Consider the following 26,506-nt stretch of genomic DNA (forward strand, 5'->3'; position numbering starts at 1 on the left):
AGAATGTAACCAAGATAGAGCTAAAAAGAATGACTCAGATTTTGTCCCAAATGACTGAATAGTAACAAGTATAGAGATGATCATTTAAGCCCTGAAATAGCATTAAGTCACACAGAGTAGGAATTCATAACATCCTAAGGCTCTTTCAATTAAAAAAAAATGTGAAGGCTTTTGTTGCATACAATGGGAATAAATTACATGATAGTCTTTGATCAGACCACATGCATGTCACGTCAGATAACCAATTTATTTTTCTTGTTTTGGTAATTGCAAGTGTATTTTTAACAATCCCAGTTCACAGTTTTGTAAATAAAGTTACAGTTACTGTAAATCCTTTTAAAAGTCAAGAATAATCTACCCTTAAGATACATCAGAATCCTCCAATTTTTTTGTTTTGTTTTGTATTGTTTTGCCGAGAGAGCATTGATTTCATTTTTATCTAAGTAAAAATCTTTGAAACTGTTTAATCAGAAAAGATAGTGGACCTGTTCCTTAACTTTGATATCATCAGGATGGGAATAATTTTAAAAGAGTTTTAGGAGTTTCCATCTGCTTATAAATTTTATTTTTAATTGACAATTTTGTGGACAGGGAATACTGGGAAGCAAAATAGTTTGGACATCAGTGTGAGAATTCTTGATTGCATTCTTTTGGCTAAAGCATTAGCAGGCATACACAGTTGCCTGATAATTTGCCTTCTACATCACATGTAGACAGGATGACTGAGATCACATACAAGCCCATGGTGCTTCTAATAACTTGTCATTTAAGAGGAATGGTAAATGAAAATTAAATTTCACAGTATCTACAATTGTAATGTCATATAAAAAATCTGTGGTTTCTAAATGACAAAGTCAAGGTATTGTTACTACTTATTAGGATTTGCCTATGTTTCAAATTGAAGGAAATTCTAATTTACTCATACATGTTAATGAAAATTAAAATGTAATTACATTCTCTTCCAAGTTCTTGGATGTCCTGAATTCTATCCATGAGTCACTTGGAAATGAAGAAGTACAAATAATTATACAAACAACTCTTTCAAAGAGATTTACTATATAAAAGAACAGAGATTTTAGCAGTATAAAGATAGTATGAGCAGAGTCACATGGAGAAAATGAACATGATTCAGTGTGTAAGTAGATTGGTTGGTCTTAGATCAGAGAGGAGGTATAGAAGGGAAAACTGAGTATGTATATTCACACAGATTGGTTGAGAGCATCGATAATGGGATGAGTCATAAATTCCTCTCTGTTCTCATTTCCCTGATGAAAATAAGTTATTAGAAATTTGAGGAGAAAGAAGGAATGAAATACTACCCAACTAGGGTTCTGAAAAAAAATGAGTTTATTAGAAAAACAGTTATTGACAGACTGAGAGTATATTTAAGATTTATAATGTCCTCATTTACATTGAATTAAAAGCAGACTAACTTATGCTATGCTTGATTTGAATAATTTACTCAGATAAACAAATTTGTACTTTGACTTCTCTATAGCTCCTTAGTTATTTAAATATCTTTGATTTTTTTTAATCTTCTTGCCTTTTTTTTAATTTAAATTTACTTTAGAAATAATACTATTCCCAAAATCCTTTGGGATGTTTTAACTTTATAACTTATAAAATCTTCTTACAAATTATGTCATTTTTTAAGTCTTATTAAGTAGCCATTTTATTGCTAAAGGATATCTAATTGCTATCTTTTGTTCTTTGAGAAAATGGAGCTACTTTATTATAATATCTGAAGTCTGCATTGATGGCCATAACTTCTTATTATTCCACCTAATTCCGGTGGGTTATAATTTGCTTTATTTTTTTTATCTTAAGTAAATAACCTCTTTCTTTTCTAAACCTGGTTGAGACTTATTTTAGTACAAGTACTCAGCTGACCTCATTATTTACATTTTTCTTTTTATACATTTCCCATTTAACTTTTTGTTAGATTAAATTCATTACTGTATAACTTTTTCACGTTCTATATATCCTTCGTTTTTACTATACATGTTTCTTTATAACAAAAACTGTGGATTTAATTGATGTTAAAATTAAAAAACAAATCAGTTCTATAAAAGCAAAGATTACCTACTGTGTATTTTTATACACACTTGATAATTAGATAATTTTTCACTCCTGGCTCTAAAGCAGAATTCCCTTTGAAACTTTTTAAAAACAGGTATTCTAGTTTGCAAGTAGGATTGCAATGACTAGTCTGAAGTTTTGCTTTCTTAACCCTACTGACTCCATAAGACTGGGCAGTACATCTAAAATGAAAAACTCCCTTACCTCCAACTTTATCCCCCAGTTCTCAAACCAAATTTATACTACATCTGCCATCTTTTATACAGTACACACAGTTGCCAACCTGAAGCATAATGTAGCAAGATCTTAGGACTGTTGCTCTCCTCCTAGGGGAATACCCAAAATAGATATGCCTTGGCCCCTATGTGTCCTGGGAGTTGCAGTCAGAGAATTATTCCACAATTGCAAAATCGTCGGTGTCACAGGCAAGTAGTATTCACCAATTGAAACCTTGTCATGTCTGTTAGATATCCTTGTTGAATAAAAATTGTCTAATTTAAGATCTCTCTTCCTTTTATCTTTGTTCCAAACCTTTGAAGTATTTACTGGGAAGTGTATCTTTTTAAAACTAATATGCATTGAGTCCTCATATTTTTCTGTATTTTTCTTTCCCTGAAAAAAAAATTGATTTTATTTTTCCATTTTGAAAAATGAGGCATAATTTCCTGGCATTCCAAAGTTAACATAATCTTTTTGTAAGTTTTTAATGAATTATATAGTGTTGTATCATCATTTAAGAGAGAAGGGCCACAGCATCTTATGTAATACTGTTTTCCTGTATTCCATTATTCTGTCATTACAGTCACATTCACACAAATTTTTAAAAAGCTTATCACAAAATCCTTTTAGTCTCTAACTTTTATACATATTTGTTAGCTATAACACTTGAGCTAATTCTAGGACTCATGATGATCCTTTTCACTTGCAGAATTGAACCATATGTTTTTATTGAATTCCAAAACTATGAGATTAAGGAAATAGAAATAAGCTTTAGTATAAGATAGTAAAATATAGTGAACAATGTAGTAAGGTAATGTCATCATGACCTATGTTGTCCTAACCCTTTAGAGAGTGATTGAAATAGATTTTTCATGTTAAATACATTTTCTGCATTCACATTGCTATACATGATTTTTTAATATACCATTCATCATAAGTTATACCAAGTTATGTTAAAAGTTAAGTTCAGAGAACCAGGCATGGTGGCATCCTCTGCCTATAATCCCAGCTACTCAGGAGGCTGAGGCAAGAGGATCATAAGTGTGAGCCAGCCTCAGCAACTTAGTGAGGCCCTAAGCAATTTAGCAAGCCCCATGTCTCAAAAGTAAAAATAAAAAGGGCTGAGGATATGGTTCAGTGTTAGTACCCCTGGGTTAAATCCCTACTACCAAAAAAAAGAAAAAGAAAAAAGTTCAGAGCAGAGAAAAAGCAAGATCTGTTTCCCTCTTTTGTATTTTTTACCTAATTTATTTCTAGAAGCATGTCTTCTCAGTAACCTTGAATACTATTATACCTCTCAATGAATGATTTTTTTTCTTTTTAGATGATATTGGAGCCCACATGAATGTAGGAAGAACTTACAAAAATTTAAATAGAACTAAAGAAGCTGAAGAATCTTACATGATGGCTAAATCACTAATGCCTCAAGTAAGTTGTCATAATTTAATCTATTGTTTCATGTCTCCTCTGTGTCCATGTTGAATAGTATTATTTGGATGGGAAATCTTTTTCTTCAGTTTGTTCATATAAAATGTAAGGTGTCTTACAGAATTTTCTATTTCTATAGAAAGTGTTATAAATGATTACATTTACTTTTCTAGCTAACTTGATGTTTAATTATTTTTATAGTCTATTTATAGTCTTTTATAATCTATATGAGGAGGATTTTGTATACTTTAAGCAATAAATTCAACATTTTTCCTATCCAAAAAATGAATATGTGATAAAATAGAATGTCTCTGTTGCTAAATTGTTTTAATCACTTGTTAGAATGATACAAGCAGAAAATTCATCAGATATAACAATATAGTATCAAAGATGAAAGATCTGTTTAGAAAACAATTTGTGCTGCAGATTTCTCATTAAAATAGCAATATTAATGATTGGATACTTTAATAAGTTTTCTAAAAATAAAGTTGAACCACATATCCTGAGGATTATTTCAATTCTGAAATGATATGTTAAATTTATACTTATAGGTTTTTTAATCAGATAATTTATTGTGTTCGTTAAAAAATTGGATCCATCTATATTATATGTAATGACCTTTATTTAACCTGAATAATCAACTGACTAGAACATGTATTTATCAAACAAGTTAGTTTTTAGTATAACTCTGAAATAAAATGAACTGTCCTCGGGAAATATTTTGCTGACAAAAAAAATGACAAAGTGTACAGTTGGACTGAGAGGCAGGAGATCTGGGTTTTTTTCCTGTTCTGATGCCAGTTTTTTAAGAAATCTTTGTCCTCTAAAATATCTGATTTATCTGACTTTAGAAAAAGTAGATATGAATAAAAAGCTATCAATGGTTGCATTTAGCTGGCATGAATGAAAAATTGTCCTTTAATGTCACAAAATTTTACATTTTATGAATATTACACATGTTCACTTTCACATTTTTATATTTAATTTGATACATTAGTAAAACTGGCAGCATAATGTTACTGTTTTCTGTATTACTTTAAATAAGCCCCTAGGAAAACTTACTTTTTATCTTTATTTGGTACTGAAATATCAAATAATGAAAATGCCTTTTCTTCTAAACAGATTATTCCTGGTAAAAAATATGCAGCTAGAATTGCTCCTAACCACCTAAATGTTTATATCAATCTGGCCAACCTTATCCGAGCAAATGAGTCCCGGTTAGAAGAAGCAGATCAACTTTATCGACAAGCAATAAGTATGAGACCAGACTTCAAACAGGCCTACATTAGCAGGTATCATAGTTCACTTTAGAGCCATCAATGTAGAAGATTGAAGCTGTATCTGCATGTACATCTTGACTAAATTTGGCATGTTTTTCTTTTAGTTACTTGACTCCAAATACATAGAGAGATTATAGCTTATTTGAGAATGACAATCAAATTTGATTAATTTGAAATTGACAAGGGAATCCCTTGTTTTGAAATAGCTAACTTAAGTTTTATATGAAGGAAAGGGTAGAAAAAGCTCCTTCTGTTTCATTTTCTTATCATCACCGAAATCTTTTTCTTTTTTTCCCATCTAAAATATCTAGAACTTATATTTTCTATTAGCACCTTCTGTTATTCAACTCTCAGAAACTTTCTTAAGTAAATTTTGAGATTTGACTGGTTATTGATTTCTTTAACCACAAAGAAACCTTGGTAGTTTTCTAACATCACATGTTCAGTCTTATGTACTTTCTCACGTAGGTGTTATCATTTGTATACTTTGGGGAAAATGACTGTTAAACTCTGTTTTGCAGCCAGACTAGGAAAACTAACCACTGTTTCTATAGAAAAAGTGCATTCAGAATTTAACTTTTTGAGATATAATTTATTTTTAAATTGGAGGTTCTCTTTTTCAGCCTTATCCAGTATTCATTGTCATGTGTTCATCCATAAAGAATTATTCAATAATCTCTGCATTTAAAAAATAACATTTTAGATTAATTCTTAGAAGTTGTTTCAGTGAAAATATTAGTAAAAATATTTTTGAGCAAAACTAAATTTAAGTTCTCTAGCAGTAAATAAAACTAGATTAGAAAATTGATGCAATGATTTTCTAAATGATCCCCAATTCTAGATGTGTTTCTTAGTTATCTGCAGGTGGCACTATTTCCCTTCTACCCTACAAGATCAACTTTTTTGAAATTCCTTTTTTCTTTTAATGTTCATTTTATAGTGTACTTTTAAGGATAGTAAGTTAATATAAGGAGTTACAAATTTCAAATGCTCTGTTCATTTGTATAGTGAGATTTGTATCATAGATTTGAAAACTGTATTATTTTTTTCTACAGTCACATTTATTTTTCTTTTTCAAATGCTTTCTTCATTATCTGAAAAATTTACTGATCTCTCACACTTGATTATTATTACTTGATTAGACTCATTTTTCTAATGTAGTCAAGTCTGTTTCATTTTAAGATATATTCAAAGAATAGATTTTCTCTGTTCCCCTTTTTTGAGTGCCTCTCCACATCTAACCTAAAGTCAAGCATACGTTTTCTTTCTGTAATAATATTTGAAAATATATCCAGCCTAATTTGCCGAACTATGGAGTTCAGACTTGAGAGCAGCTTCAAAATGTTATTTTTGTTTTTGAAGAGAACTTTTAAGAGACTAAATTAAAAGAAGTAATGAAAGCTGTATGTGGAAAGGCTTCAAACTTGTAATAAATGGTGTCTACTAACTGACATATAATGTTTTACATAAACCTCATGTTTGATTTTTTTACATAGGGGAGAATTACTTTTAAAAATGAATAAACCTCTCAAAGCAAAGGAAGCATATCTTAAAGCACTAGAACTGGACAGAAATAATGCAGATCTTTGGTACAACCTGGCAATTGTATATATTGAACTTAAAGAACCAAATGAAGCCCTAAGAAACTTTAATCATGCTTTAGAACTAAATCCAAAGCACAAATTAGCATTATTCAATTCTGCTATACTAATGCAAGAATCAGGTATGTTTTCTCAATATTTCTATAATTATAATTTGATATACAGTAAAACATTAACTTAAACTTTATTACCCATAATAAACATTTTGTAGAGGTAGTTTATAACAAAATTGTATATAAATGGCATAGTAAGAATATTTAAAATACTTGAGTTTTACTTTAAACTCTTTTTCAAGTAAAATGCACTGACATGAGAATACTAATTATTCATTTTCCAGTATGTGTTAAGACTAATTTTTAGGCAGTGTGTTAAACAATATCTAATTAATGTGTTTGTTAATTTATTCATGTAAGCATAATATAATGCCGCAGTCCGGCTGCAGCAAAATAACCAGGGGGTGAGGAGCAACTTGTGTGCATTGTTACAGCAGGAGTGTAGCCATTTATTGTAGGACAGGAGGGGTATATATACATTACACACAGCTTATCTAAATTAACATAAACTAGATACGGCGGTCAACCAATAAGGAATCTCCACATAATGGCTCGCTGGCATTACTTCACATTACTTCCCTCTGGCAAAATGCCAGGCGCCATCTTGACTTGTTTACAGATCCTAACAATATAACCTCTTTAACATAAATAACATTAGAGTTTACTTTGATTTACAAGATAAAATACTTATATTTTTTATATCTAGTTTTGCTATTTTTGAGGTATTATTATAATTTCCTATATTTCCTACAATCCTGCAAAACTAAAATATTAATCACAATAATTTTCTATCTTTTACCCATATGTTGTATAGAAATGTTAGTTGTCCCTCTCAAGGCAGAATATATGATTATAATCTCTTTAAACTTTATGTTGGAAAGATCTTTTTGTTTGTAATTGCTGTTTATTTCTTAAATGTTTTTCTTAAAACATTTACAAAAAGGAAAGAATCATAAAATTATAATATTTTTAATATGCTCACTTTGACCAACAGATTCTATTTACTAAGTTATAAATAAAGCTACTCCCAACTTCATATAGCTATATTAGTAACTGAAATCTAGTGATTTATTTTCAAATTTTTCATATTCATCAATGTATAATTTTTAGTAAAACTAATGGTTTGTAAAATAATGATCATGAAGGCTGCTCATTATACAATATAAGATTGCACCCTAAAGTGTATAGTTGTAGAACTGAAAAAAATCTTATTTGCAATAGAAATTATCTCAGTAAGTATTTGTTTTTCAGATCCTAATTTTAAAGCCTAATAGATATTGTTTATTTTTGCCCTTGAAATTTCCTAAAAATTTTGAAATAATATGCCAGAAAACTGAGTTAATAATTCTGAAACATTTTTAACAATAAGTTACTTTTTGCTGGGCATTTTTACATATATGTCATAGTAATTCTTGTAAAATTCAGTAAGTTAACCCAGAGATGTTAAGTAACTTGTTCAGTATATAAAATCATAATTTAAGAAAATCAAGATTGATGTCTTTTTTTGGGAATTCATACACCTTTGTCCTCTTAATTCTGTATTCTTCCTTTGATATTTCCTTGTAGATTCTTAACTTTGAAAGGATTTTTTTCCCTTTTGGCTTCTGAAGCACTCTTACTACTTTAAAGGAAAGGAAATGATCTACCATTAAATATGTCAGTGTTTCAAGCATATTTATCTTTTCAATGAAGAGAGAGATTTTTTGCTTTTAGTTTTTTATTTAAGGTATAGAAATTAGTTGCTTTGGTGCTATCTTTTTTAATCTAATTAAATATTTGAAAATGACTGTGTTCTTTAGATGCAATTCATTTGATGATGATATTTTATTATCTTTTTTAAAAAAAATGATTCCTAGGTGAAGTTAAACTCAGACCTGAAGCTAGAAAAAGACTTTTAAACTACGTAAATGAAGAGCCACAAGATGCTAATGGCTATTTCAATTTGGGAATGCTTGCCATGGATGACAAAAAGGACACTGAGGCAGAGATTTGGATGAAGAAAGCTATAAAATTACAAGCCGATTTCAGAAGTGCTTTGTTTAATCTGGCTCTCCTGTATTCTCAGACTGCAAAAGAATTAAAGGCTTTGCCAATTTTAGAAGAGTTACTGAGATACTACCCTGATCATATCAAGGGTCTCATTTTAAAAGGAGACATTCTGATGAATCAAAAGAAAGATATACTTGGAGCAAAAAAATGTTTTGAAAAGATTTTGGAGATGGATCCAAGCAATGTGCAAGGAAAACACAATCTTTGTGTTGTTTATTTTGAAGAGAAGGATTTATTAAAAGCTGAAAAATGCTTGGTTGAAACATTGGCATTAGCACCACATGAAGAATATATTCAACGCCATTTGAGTATAGTTAGGGATAAAATTTCCTCATCTGGTTTTGTAGAACAGCCAGTATTCCCAGCTGATAAGACTTCAGGTGAAGAAGGAGACAAACTTCCAGCTGAAAATATAAAAGAAATCAGAAGTGAATCCAGACCAACACAGATAATGAAAACAATTGAATCTAAATCCAAAAAACAATTAGCAAAAAATGCAGACAAAGAGACCCCCCAAAAAACAACAAAAGACATCAAAGAAATTGAGAAGAAGAGAGTTGCTGCTTTAAAAAGACTAGAAGAAATTGAACGTATTTTAAATGGAGAATAGCATTATTCTTTATAATGTGACATTGGTATCAAAAACTTCAATCTATATCATGTGATTGCTTGTACTGGGAGCTTTGAAAAATATCAAGAATATGTAACAGTCTATCATGGGCTGCCTCTACATTGGATCAAAATAAGATTTTTCATTAAAGACCTGTCTTACCCTAAGATATGTGTCATATATGATATGGCAGAAGTTTTTAGTTTTGGTTAACAAATCAAAAATTTCAAATTATAGCTGATCAATTTGTGACTTTGATTATAGAAGGAAAATTTTTCTGGCAGAATAATCTTTACAACTCTGACTTAAAAATAGTTTGAGGCCTGAATGATTATGATTCTTCGAGGATAAATCCAACAAGTGCTGGTTCATTCTATGAATTCCCATTTATTAGCCACTTCATTTTTCCTTTACCTGTTGAAAACTGGCATTGGGTTAAAAACATTTTTTGAACACATTTTTTTTTTCTTCAATAATTCTTTTAAATCAAGAGATTTTTGCACTACGAAAGAACACTGGGTCTTTATGTTGTATTATTTGGTTGACTTTTAGAAAGAATGCTGGGTAAAACATTTTAGATGAATTATGACATGTTAGTTTAAGAATAGTTTTTCTTAATTTCATACTTGTTCTTCATTATACAATGCAGTTTTGAAGCAGCTGAAGTTACACACACACACACACTCTCTCTCTCTCTCTCTCTCTCTCTCTCTGTCTCTCTCTCTCTCTCTCTCTCTCTCTCCTGATGGTGCTCACATATACTGTATTTTTTTTCCACATTGAGCCACTAAATCATGACTATTCTGCAGCTTTTAATCCCCAAACTGTTATGTTTCTTAACATTAATCATTAATCATATTGAGAAGCTCCGATAATTCTTAACTTTAGACTTCTGAGTAATAGTTTCATCTTATTGTTAGCTCTCTAGTTTTATTGAATTTAATTTTCTGTTTTCAAAGTTACACCTTGATTATTCTTACTTTAAGCCACTAAATTCAGTTCCTTTTAACTGAAAACAATGTGACAAAGTTTATTTTTAAGCACTAAATTCTTGATATCTTGTGGTATATATATTATTAAATATTTATTTTAACTACTGAGTTTCATAAAAATGTTTTAAGCTGTCTTAATTCTATCAAATATGGAAAACAAATTGTTTTCAAAACAAAGCAATTTGTTTTCTAGTGTATTTGCATATATGAGCATTTATTATGGTTTAACTAAAATTGCATCATTTGGGCCAGTTGTCAATTACAAAATTATCCTACTAAATGATTAATAAATTTATCACCTTGGTTTTAGCAAATTTAAACCTGAAAAATGTGTTACATTAAAAGTAGGTACAAATTAAAAGTTAAATATATTAATTGAAATCTAATCTTTTTTTAGTTAAAATACAATTTAAATGAGTTTTATAAAGTAAGTTATAATTTGAAATGTTAAAGCTCAAGAAAGCTGTCATTCTGGGATAGTAACTAATTTCTAATTATGTAGTATTTCAAAAACTATTTTTTAGTTCCTTTGAGAAAACTAATTTCTAATTATATATGTCTCAAAAATCATATTCCTGTAATGTTTTTAAGAAATGTTTTATAAATAGGTCACAAGAAACATAATCTGCATTAAAGACCCAGTCTTATTAGGTTCCCAGAGGATCTGGCATAGATTTTTCTAGGCAATTTAAAGCAAGCATGGATGCCAGTGGGTATTAATTCTTGACCCAGGAGATTCTATTAAACATTAAAGCAATATCTTATTTCAGTTTATAGATTATGATTTTGTGACTTCAAATAGAAGGTAGAGAATACCTCATGTAGTATGATTTGAAAAATGAAATTAAGTTATTACATTCTGTCCATTATATCTTGAGAATGTTTCTGAGGTGATCTCTTCAATGATAATTTTAAGTGGAGGACATTTCAGGAAAATAAAAGGAAATCTTTTGTGACAACAGAACAATTATATTAGCATTCAGAGCAAATGTCTGTCACACAGGAAATACTCATGTATTTGAATTTTAAATTATTTAAACAAAATCCATCCTGAGTAATTAATAATTATCAATTATTCCAAATCTGGTTTCAATATGGACCCCACCCCTTGTGACGGAGTCATGCTTCAGTTTTTTCAAAACTCCATTTGGTTCTAATTTGTAGTTAGAGTTAAGGACTACTGTTCTTAATTAGTTCAGGAAAATCTTTTTGCCTCTCCTGTGTTAACTTTTTAATTTAGTTAACACTAAGGAATATGTTCTGATAAATAATTTGTTTTCTTTGAAAATTAAATCTTAAGTTTTATCATACTTGCTTATGTGTAAGATTATTATTTCTTACATATAAATTCAAAATAAAAATTCAAACTGTTCAGGTGAGAAAACATAATGGATTCTTCTTCCTCTAGAGCTTCCTTTTTGAAGAGTTGAGGGTGGGGACATTTAAGACCAGTTCACTAACCTGTGATTCAGAGTTGTGGACATTTGTTTGGAAGGGAAAGCTTATCACAAGCTGGTGTGCTGGTAAGTGGATGGAGTTTTAGTTCTACTATTTTATAAAATAATCTACACCCCAGGAGTTCTAGCAAAGCTTTGACAATCCCCAGAAGCAATACTGTGTTACTCCACTAATTTTCAGAAGATAAAATTCAGTTTCCCAAATTGCTCTTCTATGAGTTTCCTTATTAACATTTGGAATTGGGAATTTTGTAATGATTCCAGTGAAGTAGTTTTCTGAAGTTGATGATGTGGAGAAAAAGAATGATGTAATTTTGTTTTACAATTTTGTGTTTACTGTTCTGTAAGTATGTGAGTTACACAATTCTAATAAAACCTCATGCCTTTTCATTACATCTAAATTGAACTGTTTCATGTTATAGAATGCTTCTTTAATGAAAATATTAAGAAAATATATAGATTTGTATGTCAATTTATACTTCAGAAATCCATATATTGTCATATTTATTTTTTTAAAAAATCTAATTGCATGAATATATGTATTTTAAATAAACACACACCCCCCAAAAAATCTGATAACATGGTCCAAAGTTATATGTCTGGGAAACTGTCAGCCATCCATGCTAAGGGTTCAAATGAATGCAGTTTAAAATTGTATGTATTTTGTATTACTATTGTGTCTGTGTACCTTATTTCTAAATATAAGTATTAAATTGGTACTTTTTAAAACCTTAATCTGACTTGCATTTCAGTTTTGAAAAAAAAAAATAGAATATTGTGTATAGAGGTTTTTGCCCTGATGAAGAAAGAAGAGTTGATATTAATTTACTACCAATGATATGAGAAAACCACATGAAATTACTTTCTTCCATAGTTAATTCTCATTCAAAGGGGACAGAAAGCAATCAAGAAAATGAAACAGTTAAACTTGGAATTTTGTACAAGTTTAAATTCTGTGTCTGCACGGGTTCAAATTCTGCTATCACAATTTGGGGGAAGTTGTTTAACATGTATACACTCAACTTCCTCATCTGCAAGTTTGGAAAAACACTTCCCTTATAAAATTAGTAAAGGGATTTATATAATTTATAAATTAATATATTCAGGAAACTTAGAACAGCTCCTGGTACCTAATTACTAGTATAAACACATGGCATAAACGTTCACATTTGATAATTTTTGAATTGATCAGTGCTAAAAGGAAATATCAAAAACACCAAGATACCAGGGATGGTCATGATCCCAAAAAGAGATTTAAAGATCTATTGCTTGTACATACATAGCCTAAAATAAATGTGGGATTAAGTTTAAGTGAATAAATGAGAACTTAGATACTTGAAATGTTGCTACCTTGCTCTTCTGCTCTTCACTGCCATCAGGGTACATAAGAGAATATTCAAGAAAACTACGTTTGGATTTCAGACAAATTCACATTCTTTGGAACCTAACTTTTTTTATCAATAGCATTTATCAGGCTGTCAAAGCAAAACATTTCCCATAAATAGCATTTACGTTGTAAAAGAATCTTGCCATCATTCTGCTTAGAGTAAACTAGCCTTCAAAAATGATCCTAGTTTGCCCTTTCTAAAAGATTTTATTAATCAGAATGTATTTATTCCTGCCCTCTTTGTGGCTTTAGTCTCAGAACGAGAAAGTAGACATATTAAATGAATCCATGCTGAAGTGTGAGTGATAGTTAGATCTTATTAGCCATTTCATAGACTATTTCAAGTAAACTTTATTTTGAACAGTTGCAGGCTGGAGAGTGGGAACTATTTTAATGATAGGGAGTTTCTCTGCCATTCTTTATTTCTAACCAAAGAATCAGGCTCAAAAAGTTTTCTAACTGTAACAAGACCACTTCTGACCAGTCTTGTTTTGAATGGACCCTGATAGGCCTGGTAACTTATCTTTGAGAGTGGAATCAAAGTAACTCGACCATCAGCAGAGTCATTATATATAGTAATATGTATTTATTATATCCAATACAGATATCTGTAAATTCCTGGCATGTACATATATAATATGTGATCTCTTTATGACCATCTGTGAACCTAAAGTTTTTATAGGCTGGCTTCTTTTTCCTGCCTACCGCTAATGTTTTCTCTCACCTTTTTCCTCCCCCCCCCCCACCTTCTTTTTCTTCACAGAATAATAGGGGCAGCTATATATATTCCAAATGTTTAGCCCCAATTTTCTCCAAGCCCTAAAACCATGAATCCAATGGTCTACTGATCGCATCCACAGTTATCTATTCCCTCCTTCCTCTTCCAGACCCACAGCCAGTGAACAACAAGTCTAAGAAAGAAGGAAAGAAACAGAAAATATATACAACATAAAGCAGAAAGGGGGATTAAGGGAGAGAAAGACCAAAGGGATCAGAAAGCTTGCTAATAATGTATCCACTCAAAACATACTAAGTTAAACACATCATTGGAGTAAATAAACATGATTATGTGGCTTAGGTTGAAAAATACTACCAAAAAAATCAAAGAATATAGCTTTTAAACCATTAGAAGAAAACTATTTGGTGGCCTCACTAGTAGGGAGAAAGGCAAAACAATACTACAGTAGATGTTAGACAATTGCTAATACAGCAGCAATCACAAAGAACCTAAGTGGGTTAAAAACTTCTTGGAAATGATTATATTTACATTATATTTAAACTATGATTAATATAATTATAAATGCAAGGTCCAACAATATGTATAAAACACACTTGAAAAGTATACAGAAGTTAATAAAAAATGTGACCACAAAGTATACCAGAAAAATATAAACCTAAAGCAAGCTAGGGCAGCAATTTTAATATATGAAGAATGAAATTTAAGGGATAAATGAAAAAATGATGTGTACTGGTGGAATAATAGAACAACAAAATTATGCCCATCTAAACATGCATGCCATCTACTAATACAACCTAAAAATAAAACAATGATAAATAATACTACAAGGAAATAGATAAACCAGAAAATGTTTAGATATTTTAACCAAATTAATGGATCAAGAAGAGGAGAAAAAAAAAGCCACAAGCTGATATACTAAAGACTAAAACATAGTTAAATCATTATTAAATACATTTGAACCATAAATGTACAGAATTCCACATTTGACACAAAAGATGTATTCTTTCCTAATACATATGGAATATTTACAGAAATAAACTATGTATCAGTCACAAAGAAAACTTTAGCAAATTCACAGGAGTACTAATTTCTTTGACCATAAGCATCAACATTAGAAGTCAAAAAGAATGGATCAAGACTTGTACTTCAAAGTGGGATGTAGTAGGTGCTGGCAGGCCAGCATACTCACTGCTGTGACCAGTGCAATGACTATTTTAAAACAGGAACAAAAAATTTAAAAAGATAAGTTTAAAGGCATATTTACAATATCTTGGAGAGCTGTGAATGAAAGTAATGATAATAAGAATCACAAAAATTAAAAGCCAACTGACGGAAGAGTCCTTCCTAGAAGAGGTATATCCAAGTACTTTCTTCCCTTGGAGCATTTGTAAATTCTGGATGTAGAATGAAATCTTCACTAACTCATTACATAGGGAATCAACTCTGGGAAAGAGAAACTCAAAACCATCTAATCACATGGGAATAGAATTGTGTGTTGAAAACTAGAACAAGCCGCACCATGGAGCACGCCTATAATCCCAGCAACTTGGGAGGCTGAGACAGGAGGATCAGTTGTGATCCTCAGCAACTTAGTGAGATCCTGTCTCAAAATAAAAAAGGGCTGGGATGTGTTTCTATGGTTAAATGCCCCTGCATTCAATCCCCAGTACTAAAATAACAACAACAAATCCCTAATACCAAAAAATAAAAATTAAAACAAACAAACAAAAAAGAAAACTAGAAGAAACCAAACACAGGGCTGCTGCTTCAATTAGATACATGCCAAGTTCTAAAATGACATGGGAGATTGGTGGACTTGGCTAAAATGATAGAGTAAAATCTCTCATTTTAGCTTTGTTTAGATTATAAAATCCTATAGACAGAGAGCATCAAAAAAGTAGACTAATAAAAATACAAAAAAAAATTTGTATATTAGCAATGAAATACTAGAAAATGAAGTTTAAATGCCATTTAAAATAAAACCAAATACCAAGGAATACATCTAACAAAAGATTACAAGTCAAGATAATTATTACCTTAGGAATAGAAATGGGTGGGATATTTATTGGGAAAAGGAATGACGTGGGGGCAGTCAGTGTTCTGGTATTGTTTCATTTCTTGATCTAGATAATGTTTGAAAAGTAAATTTATTGGTTTTGGAAATTCATTCAAGATATGTGCTTTTTTCTGGGTATATGAAAACTTCAAATTGTTTTAACAATTATAAAATGTATTCTTAAGGAAATGAAAAAAACACAATAAAAGAATTCTATCTTAGATTTTTAGTAAATAAATAAGTAGCAAATAATATAGACTTAAAATAATGTACAACAAAATATTAATTTTTAAAATACCTTGAGATATCATTTGAATAAAATGACCTGATTTTGTTTAAAATATTAAATCATAACATACCTAAATCTATAAAACAATTGTTGAAATTTTTGCATCAAATGTATCTATTATCCATCCCCCCAAAAAACTCCTCTTGCTCTTTAGAATCCCTCCATCTGACCACACTCTTCCTCAAATCACTGATCTACTTTTCTTTTTCTGTGGGCATTAACTACATTTTACATTCATTTACATTTTCTGCAGTTTTATATAATGGGATGATTATTTTTTTTTGTCTTTCTTACCATCTGTTATGGACCCAATATTTGTTTTCCCTCCCCCAAATTTATATATTGAAACCCTCAACCTAAGTGTGGTGGCATTTGATGGTAGAGTCTTTGGGAAAAAACTAGGTTTATATGAAATCTCAAGGGTGGAACCCTCATGATGGAAATAGTGATATTTTTAAAAACAGTGAGACCAGAGCATCCCCTTTTTCTCTAGTATAAGGCCAAAGTTAGAGAGCAACCATCAGTAAACTACAAGAAGGCCTTTACCAGAAACTAAATCTGCCAGCATCTTGATCATGGACTTTCCTGTCACCAGAACTGTACCAGAACTGTGAGCAATAAAAGTCTGTTGCTTAAGACACCCAATCTGTGGTATTTTGCTTTATTAACCTGAGCTGACTAAGATAGAAATTGAGATCAAAAAGTGGAATACTGTTAGTGCAAATACCTAAAAACGTAGAAGCAACTTGGGAAATAAGTAATAAGTAGGGGCTGGAAGAGTTCTGAAGTGTAAGGTAGAAAGAAAAATGGATGCTCAGGGTGATTTTGGAGAGGGTTTTTAGGAAGAACAGTGGAGAGCTGGAGAGAAAGCCTACATCCTAAGTGCAGAATTTTGGTAGAAATATGGAGAGTAAAGACCATTCTGGTAAGGTCTTAGAAATTAGGAACATGTTATTTGACAATGGATAAAAGATGGCTTGTTACACTGTGGCAAAAAAAAAAAAAAAAAAAAAAAAAAAAAAAGACTGAATTATATTAGTATCCTAATGTTCTAGTGTTTTTTGAATAGGAACAACTTACTAGAACTTACTAGTGACCAAATTAAATATTTAGCTGAGGAAAATTCTAAAAGTGTTGAAAGAGTAGTTGGTTCCTCTTGATTATAATATATCTGGTGATATAGTCTTTAGGTATAGTCTTAACTGGATTGAATCTGATTAGAAACTTTTGATCTGACCTTCCTGTATTTGCATATTTAACATTTCTCCAGGCTTGGAAGATTTTCTGCTACTATTTCTTTCTCTTCTTTTTAAACTTTTATGACTCAAACATTTGCTCTTTTCATACTGTTCCATAAATCCTGTAAATTTTCATAATTTCTTTTCATTCTTTTTCCCCCTCAGTCTTCAAGATCATAAATTCTTTTTTTCTGCTTGACCAGTCCTGCTGTTGACACTCTCTATTGAGTCTTTTATTTCATTGAATATATTTTTCAACTCCAATTTTTTTCTAATTTATCATCATTATCATTTGACTCTATTCAATTTCTCTTTCTGGTCAACTACTGTTTTTCTCAATTCATTGTATTTGTTCTCTGTCATTTCTTGAAGATTGCTTTGCTTCCTTAAAAGTTATATTTAAATTTTCATTAGGCAGCTCTTTCATTTTTCTTTCTTTGGTATCAGTCACTGGCACTTTTTATCCAGTTGGTGGTATCTTCTTCCCCTGATCTCAATCCTTGAAGTAGTGCATCAATGTATGTGCATTTGAAGTTAAATTATTCTATTCTTCGTGATCTGGCTCTATCTGAGAAAGCTATGCAGGCTTTATGGCACTATATGACCAATTTCTAGAAGACAAAAAATCTAAGAGTGATTTCTAGGTATAAATACTCGGATTCTCAATTATATCCCTTTTGTATAGATAAAGTAAATGGAAATAGATAAAAACTATGTCGAGAGTTTGAATAAATCGTGCTGCTAGAGAAATCCAAAATCTTACAAAAAAGATGTTAAGATAGCTCAAATCTTGAAATACTTCTCAGACTCCAGAACCTGGAGTTAAAAGAAGTACACTGATAAACATTATAGGATGTATAACAGATATGATCATGAAAAACAACTGTGTTAACTTAATAGACTGAAGGGTCGAAGCAGTGCCACCTAAACCATAGATATTACCTGACATCAACCTTGACTAATAATTCAAAGGATAGAAACAAATAACTGGTACAGGCAAAGTCCAGATTTTAAAGTTTCCTTACAACAAGAACAATTGATCCAAAATATTCCACTATAGCACTTTGCAGGTACAGAATCTCTGTATACAAGGAGATCTGCCAGAAGTCATTCATGCCCTCTCTTATCCCCACCAAGGAAAAAGTGGTCTACTAATCTGCCTTTAACCATTTTCTTATCAATAAAAAAAGAAATATTCTCTGAAATATATTTTACTTCTAAGTCAAGTTTTTTTTCTACCTGTCGTATAAAATATGGCAGTTGTTTGTGTACTAGCAACAATTTTATCTTGTCTTCCCCAAATGACAGCTTAGGAAAAAAATATGCATTGAATGAGATTTGGGGATTGATTAATTGTGCTATGTAGTATTTGTTCTGTGGGCCCAGAGGAATTAGACATAAGTCTGATTGAGAGGACTGTACATTTAACAGATATCTTTGATTTAGAGTTGTGAATAAAAAAGGTTTATGTTTTTGTTTTGTGTTGGGGATTGAACCCAAGGCCTTGTACATGCTGGGCAAGTGTTCAACCACTGAGCTACAACCCTTTTCTTGGGTATAGAAAATGAGTAAGACCTTGAATGCTATTTCTTTGGGAGAGGAGAAAAGGCATGAATCTGTGGAACATGACACATGTATATAATGTAGACAGAGACACTTTTGAAAGGTATATGGGTGGGAAGATGGGGTAGCCAAATGAATGGATATTTCCTGAGTTGTTTGTTCTCTGTTATCAATTTATTCTACTTCCAGTACCACTTGGAGAGTCCTTCAGTAACCTACACTGGATGGAGGCATATAATTCATGCTGGAAATAAGTATATTACATTTTTAGCTATTGTCATTTATAAATAATCCCAGAAATTTCTTTGTGACATGATTAAAATTAGTAAGAGGCTGAGACTTCCCAGAGTCCCTTGGTCTTCTCCCGTTGGATTTGATTGAGAGGCAATCTAAGTCTGTAGTAAGGGCAGCCATCTCCACAGAGGGAAGGCATAAAATCTAATAGTAGAGCAGCATGATGGATGAACAGAAAGAGAAGGTCCAAGTGAAATCGTTTAGTTCCCGATTAAACTGGAGTAGAAGCCAAAATCTGGATTTTAGAGTTAGAAAAGACAATTACATACCTTTCCTCCTTAAACTCTTTGTATTGGGTTTATTGTCCTATGAAAGTGAATAAAACCTACTAACACATAATTTTTTAAAAAAATTTAAATACATTTCCATAGCTTTATGATTCAAGAAAAACTTCTTTCAAAGCAACATGTTGTTTTTCTGGTGTCTGTCATTAAGCAAAGACAGATTGGAGACAGATAAGACTGCACAACAGGAGGGAGAATCCAGACCTTTTTTTTCCCCATATTTTCTAGGTTTTATATAGTGTTATAAAAATACACACCAAAAAATGTCTGATTAATGCGCCTTAAGGTCCTCAGTGATCTTTCTCCTGTCTTTTCTCCTCCTTTCTTCTCCTTATCCACTTCAATCAGTCACTTCCCATTTTTTTCTGCCCAGAATGCCATCCTCACAGGAATCCACATATGTCCCTAAGCTTGATTTCTTAAGGAAAATCAAGTACTATATACAATATAAAAATTTTTTTAAAGAAACCATAGGATAAAGGCAATGAAAGAGCTAATAAGTGACTGTAGGACAGAACATGATAGCAGATGGGTAATCAGTTCTTTATAAAGAATTATAAAAATTAAAAAGGGAAATAAACTAATTATCGTGGAAGTAATTTATTCATGTCCTTTGGTTAGGGCTCTTCCTTACTCCCGTTGATGTTCCTGGTATCAGCACCTAGGAGGGCAATTATGACAGATTTTGGAGATTTTAGAGAGTAAAGGGATTATAATACATAAAATTAGTTTTTTTTAAATTTTTTATTTGTTTTAATTAGTTACACATGACAGCACAATGACCTTGACATATTATACATTTGAATCAGATGGGATATAATTTCCTCTTTTCAGAAATCTATCAGCAAACACATTTGCTTTGTATTATACATAAAGTGATATAACTCAAGTGTTTTTAAATTACTATCTTATATATCCAACCAAAGGACAGGATTCCAATCTTATAAGGTATACTCAAGAATATTGTTCGAAGTATATGGAAAAATTCCCTCTTGAGACTGAAATTAATAAACTAAACATAAAAAATAAATGAAACTAGCCATCAGTAAATGTAAACTAGACTCAATGAAAGATGCTAAACATATGTTGCTATTAGAGCAAAGTGTCTTCAAAACCAAGTGAAAAGCTAAGGATGTTTTTAAATGTTCTTGATAAATGTTAAGATGATTGTAGGCTTAATTGATTAGGTACTGAGTTGCTCAATCACATACCTGTAGATACTAGCTATTTCAGGCATGTAGAAGGCACCCAACAAATATTTTCAAGTGATTGAATAAAAATCTTCTATTAGATATTTTAAAGAACTTAAAACTACAAGACAATTAAAACTATGGGTATAGGAGTGAGGGCTCCGGAGCTTCCTAGCTGTATTTGCAGTGAAGGCAGAGCTGGACCATGCCAGAAAACCTCAGAAGACTCATAATGAAGCTGGGCTGCCTCCATTCAGACCCAGCGGCTGCACATGGTTACAGCTCACATGCTCACGGAGCACATGTGCTGCCTGGATGTTGACTCACGGGGTCCAGAACATTGGCATCATTGTACCATCATCCCAGCTTCCCAAACAGTGGAGATGAAAGGAAATGATTAAGTCTGGAATGAATGTGGGTTGTCTGACTAGTCCCTTGGACTTATGAGTGCCATGCAGAGATGATCACGAATGTGTGCTCATCCACAGAGAGCTTTGTTTTTTGACCCCATTCTCCATCAACCAATTGCTGTGGCTTTGGACATTAAAGGACCTGAAATCCCAACTGAGCTCATTAAGGGCAGTGACATCATGAAAATGGATCTGAAGAGAGCTGCTCTCAAGATCACTCTGGATAATGCCTACATGGGAAGTATGACCAGAACATTCTGTGGCTAGACAAGAAGTGGACAGCAAGGTCTATTTGGATGAGGGACCTATTTCTAGTAAGATGGAGAAAAGTGCTGTCTTCCTGGTGACAAGGTGGAGAATGGTGGCTTCTTGGGCAGTAAGAAGGGTGTGAGCCTTTCCAGGTGTCCTATGTTTCTGCCTGCTGTGAAGAATACTGAGACTTCCTAAATTTAGAAATGGAGCAGAGGATGGAGGAGAGAGAAAAAGATAAGAGGGGTTTATTTTAACTGATAGTTTCAGGCTAAACCAACAAAGAAACAAACAAACCAGAAATCCCTGTTCCACCTTCCTTTCATGCATGTTGAAAACTAGCCATCAAGACTCACTGTGCTCTGTTTGCAAAACTAACCAACCAACAAGCAGCAAGCACTTCTCCTGGTAGGTTATCCTCCTATCCCCACACTGTTCCCACTTCACGTTGTCCTGCCTTCACATCCATGGCCAATGTAGGTTCAGTGTAAGTAGTTTATGCTTTCTTTTCCTCAAGGTTCTGTTATATTATACCTCACTTCTAAGATCCATTGAAGATTTTTTCCAAGTGCTATTTGGTCATGCCGCTAGTGGCTTAGGGAATGGGCCCTAGGACTGATCTTTTATTTGGGCTAGGATCTGAAACAGTTTTAATAAAGCCCTGTTATTTCTTGTTGTGTCTAAATTTGTTTTAACATGCTCAGAAAAGATTATCCAGGATCTGAATTTTGGGATAGGGCAGGATACAGATGTGGGGTAGGGAAGGATATAGAGGCCCCCACTTTTGATTGAGAAGCTCTACCTTGTGGTGCCCATTACTAGCAGTCCCACAGATGATACCACCACGGAGACTTCCTGCAAGTGATGCAGTGGGGTTCTGATCATCCTCATCAAGTTTGGCAGGTTCACTTACTAGGTAGTCAAATACCACCCATATGCGCCCATCATTGCTGTGATATGGAATCACCAGTCAGCTCACCAGGCCTACTTGTACCACAGCACCTTCCCTGTGATGTGTAAGGACCAATTCCAGGAGACCTGGGATGCAGGTGTGGCCCTCTGGGTGAATTCTATCTTGAATTTTGGCAAGGCCAGGGGCTTTTTCAAGAAGTAAGATGTGGATGTTGTGCTGATGGGGAGATGCCCTGGATTTGCCTTCACCAACACCTTTTGTGCAGTGCCTGTGCTGTGACAGACCTGAGCCCTCCTCTAGCTTCTGTCCCATATCCTCACTCCAGTCATCCACTAGGCCAGCAATATCTTCGGTGGGTTAAGACACCAAAGAAGATTAACACTACTGTGACTCTTGTCAGTTTTAGCTCTTCTTCATAAGGTATTGGTCCACTTTCTGTTGTTAGTAATAAAATACCACAGACTGAGTAAGTTATAATGAAGAGATGGTTTATTTGGCTCATGGTTCTGGGCTAGGGTGGAGTAGCCAGATCCAGTGATGGCTTTTTTGGTTGGTGGGGTCCCCAAGTAGCAGAGGGTATCACATAAGAAACAAGGGAGAATAAACAAGTGCCCTAATGAAACTAGTTTTTTAGTAATCCATTAATAATCCATAATCCATCAACCTGCTAACCTATTAATTATGTGAATTAATGAGTCTCTTCATGAGCGCAGAACTCTAATCACCTCTTAAAGGTCCCACCTGGTCTCTCCACTTAATGTCTCATAATGGGAATTACATTTCAAGTGAGTTTTAGAGGGAACAAGTCATATTCAAATTATAGCATATAGTTCAGCCCAGACTTTAGGGAGCTCATTGTTATGATTTGGATATAAGGTGTCCCCCAATGGCTCCTGTGTCATGTAAGAACATTCATAGTTAAAAACACTGGATTATGAGAGCTATCACCTAACCCGTCTATCCTACTTTGAAAGGACTACTGTGTAACTCTTGGGCAATATGGTGGAGAGGCAGGTGGGTCACTGGGGCCATGCCCTGGAAAGGTTCATCTTCCCTACCCCCAACCACTCCTTCCCAGCATCATGAGCAGAGCCCCATTGTTCCACCATGCCCTTCTGTCACATCACTCCGTCTCATCTGGGACCCAGAACAATGGAGTTAGCTGACCATGGACTGAGACCTCTGAAATTGTAAGCCAAAGTAAACTTTCCCTCCTCTAAGTCGTTCTTTTTGGGTATTTTGGTCATAGTGATGAGAAGCTCACTAACATACTCATCATGTGGCTCCATCCAGACAAGGGCCAGTGGAGGAATATAGGAGTTAAAGGCTCCTAGAACTTTCTGTGAGAGCATGATAGCTTTCTTTCCTTTGTGTGCTCTGTTCAATTCCTGCAGAAAATGTATACTCAGAGAACTCCCAACCCGGGCCTGGGTCAGGACATTGCCAATTACAGTAAAGGACTGAGGGCATGGGTAAGTAGTTTCAGTTGAATCAATTCCAGTTCACTTAACTCTGGCCTTGACCCTTGCTTACTTCTCCAGCCCCTCAGTCTCTTGCATTCTCACCTGTGTTCTCCTGCTCTGGCACTGCACTCAAACATCACTCAAAACAGACTCCACCATCCACCTTCCATTTTATTCACTGTTAAACCCACCTCCTGGCCTGTTGCCATAGTCTACGTGTATGTTAATAAACAACAGCTGAGGCAAAAAAAAAAAACAAAACAAAACAAAAAAAAAAAAACCAGCAGCAACAACAAAAACTATGACATGCGTGCAAAAATGGATTATACTACTTTATGAAAGTAATAAACAACCCAGAGCCACACCCTCACATAAAAATAGCAATGCTGTCATCTATTGATTATTGTGAACCAAACATTTAGCAAATACTTTAATTGCATTATCTTATTTAAGACAATAATCTAGCACTGTTTTCATCTTTTCCCTTAAGTAAAGCTAAGAACTGAACAGGTCAAAGTGGTGAAAACTGATTTTCTTAGATACTAAATCCAATGGATTTACCCATTCTGCTATACTGACTTTAGTCATTTAAAATGTGATAAAGGTCACTTTCCTTTTTTCATAAGGAAAGACTGATTTCCAAGAAATGATGTGAGGACGATTGCTCAAAGTACTTTGTCATATCACTCATCAAAATTTTCGTCATTATATACAGAATCACTAAGTTAAAAACACTTTGATGGATTTTACTACCTAAAAATTAAATGTTGTACTTAACATCATAAAGAAGAATGAAACTTGGAAGAACACTTGAAATATATATTGCCTCTGAAAATTTACTCCCCTAATTTTAAAAACATTCTTGCAGCTAGAAAAGGAAAGAATACTGAAATAAAAAGGAAGCGATAAATAAACTCCTCAAAGATTTAAAACAAATGACTGAGAAATATAAAAACCTTTAGCCTCAGGAGTAATCAAAATGTACAAAATAAAATTACAATGAGATCTTGAAATAGTTAAGGATTTAATGATAATAACACCAAATACCACAGACATTGGAGGAATATACATGCCCATAAATGTTAATAAGGATGCAAAAGGATGAAGCATTGAGAAATAGAAAATGGGATCATTTTAGTTAAAAATATGGAAACTCCAAAATCCGTTGATTCTATTTCTGTGAATTCATCCTAAATATGTAAATATGTAAAAATATAAATGCAAAGACTATCACCTTAACAGCACTTATGATACTAAAAAAAAATTTAAAATGTTCTGAATTTACTGGGAAGACATTTGTAGTATATTGTCAGATTACAACATGAATAATGTGATTACTTGAAAAGCATAGTTATAAATGCAATACACACATAATGGATATATTTATACTTATTCCAATTCTTGAAAGAAGTACCTTTTGTTAGCCATCAAAATGTGTTTATCCCTCAGAAGACAAAACTGCAGATGCTTTTTATTTTCCTTATCATTTATCTATAAAGTATCATTCAAAGATAAATAAATATTTTCTGATAATCAAAGAAAAAGTAAGAAAAAGTAAAATTGACAAAGAGGGTAAGCTTACACTCACCCCACTCCAAATCTGATCATGTATCCAATGCCTGGCTTCTGAAACCTCTACTGACTCATTTTTACCTATATATAAAAACTCAAACACTTATTTTGGCTTCCAAAGTCATTTCACATCTGGTCTTACATAAAACCTTGACTTCATTAACCACCTCCTCATCCCATGGGCCTTTTAAATACTGTGGGAAAATACCACCCCCCCCTTTTTTTTTCTCCTTAGCTGAAGAACCTTCAGTCTTATTCCTCTAGAAAACATCTCTTCCATGAAGGCTTGGTCCCCTAAAAAAATTGGTGCTTTCTGAACTTTGCTTTCACAGCATACTTTTAAAAAAAAATTTTTTTTAATTTGTTTTAATCAGTTATACATGACAGTAGATTGCACTTTGATACATCACATATAATGGAGACCCACCAGTTGTATAGTTATATGTGTACATAGGGTAATAATGTTTGGTTCATGCTACTATCCTTCTTACCACTCCCCTCTTTTCACTCCCCTCTACTTAAAGTACCTCTATTCTTCTCTAACCCTCACCCCCATTGTGAATTAGCATGTACATATCAGAAAAAACATTTGGCCTTTGTTTTTTGGGGGGATTGGCTTATTTTGCTTAGCATGATATTCTTCAGTTTCATCCACTTACCAGCAAATGCCATACTTTTAAGTTACTTGCTAATCATCTTCCTACATCCTGTCACATGCTTGCGGACCACATGACCGCTCTGCTCTGCTTTCCCTTTCAGGAGTCAGAGGAGCCAGCCTTAGACAAAGCTACAGGTTAGATGGATTAAAGGACAAATTGGCAAATGACTGCAAGAGAGGTGATATACTGTCATCACAGGTGTAATTAGGTATCCTTTATAGAGTTTACTCATTATGATTAATAATTTGAGTGAAATCCAAAATGACAATTTAAAGCCCTTTCTAAAGCAACATCTCCTAAGAGCCTGTACTAAGGAAAAATTTAACAAAAAACAATGAGTGAGGGAACAGTTGAATAGATAGATCAATTGGTAGATATAGATGGTAGATACTAATAGGTCATAGTGTGTCATTCTTCATAATTATGGACTTA

The 26,506-nt window shown here is 32.8% G+C and overlaps 1 protein-coding gene and 1 pseudogene across 2 annotated transcripts in view; both read left to right on the plus strand.

Annotated features, from left to right (window-relative positions):
* Positions 1-12,503, plus strand: part of Tmtc3 (transmembrane O-mannosyltransferase targeting cadherins 3) — a 53,983-nt gene extending 41,480 nt beyond the window's left edge. For both annotated transcript variants that reach the window (XM_076854918.1, XM_076854917.1), the window contains exons 11-14: positions 3,623-3,726; positions 4,849-5,018; positions 6,503-6,729; positions 8,517-12,503. In XM_076854918.1, coding sequence (XP_076711033.1) covers positions 3,623-3,726; positions 4,849-5,018; positions 6,503-6,729; positions 8,517-9,319 — 1,304 coding nt within the window. In that variant the 3' untranslated portion in view covers positions 9,320-12,503. The remainder of the gene's footprint in view (positions 1-3,622; positions 3,727-4,848; positions 5,019-6,502; positions 6,730-8,516) is intronic.
* A 4,639-nt stretch (positions 12,504-17,142) lies between these two features.
* On the plus strand, positions 17,143-21,665 carry LOC143398541 (pyruvate kinase PKM pseudogene; annotated as a pseudogene).
* Positions 21,666-26,506: the final 4,841 nt, after the last annotated feature.

This window comes from Callospermophilus lateralis, chromosome 4 (genome assembly GCF_048772815.1).
Source record: "Callospermophilus lateralis isolate mCalLat2 chromosome 4, mCalLat2.hap1, whole genome shotgun sequence".
Lineage (NCBI taxonomy): Eukaryota > Metazoa > Chordata > Mammalia > Rodentia > Sciuridae > Callospermophilus > Callospermophilus lateralis.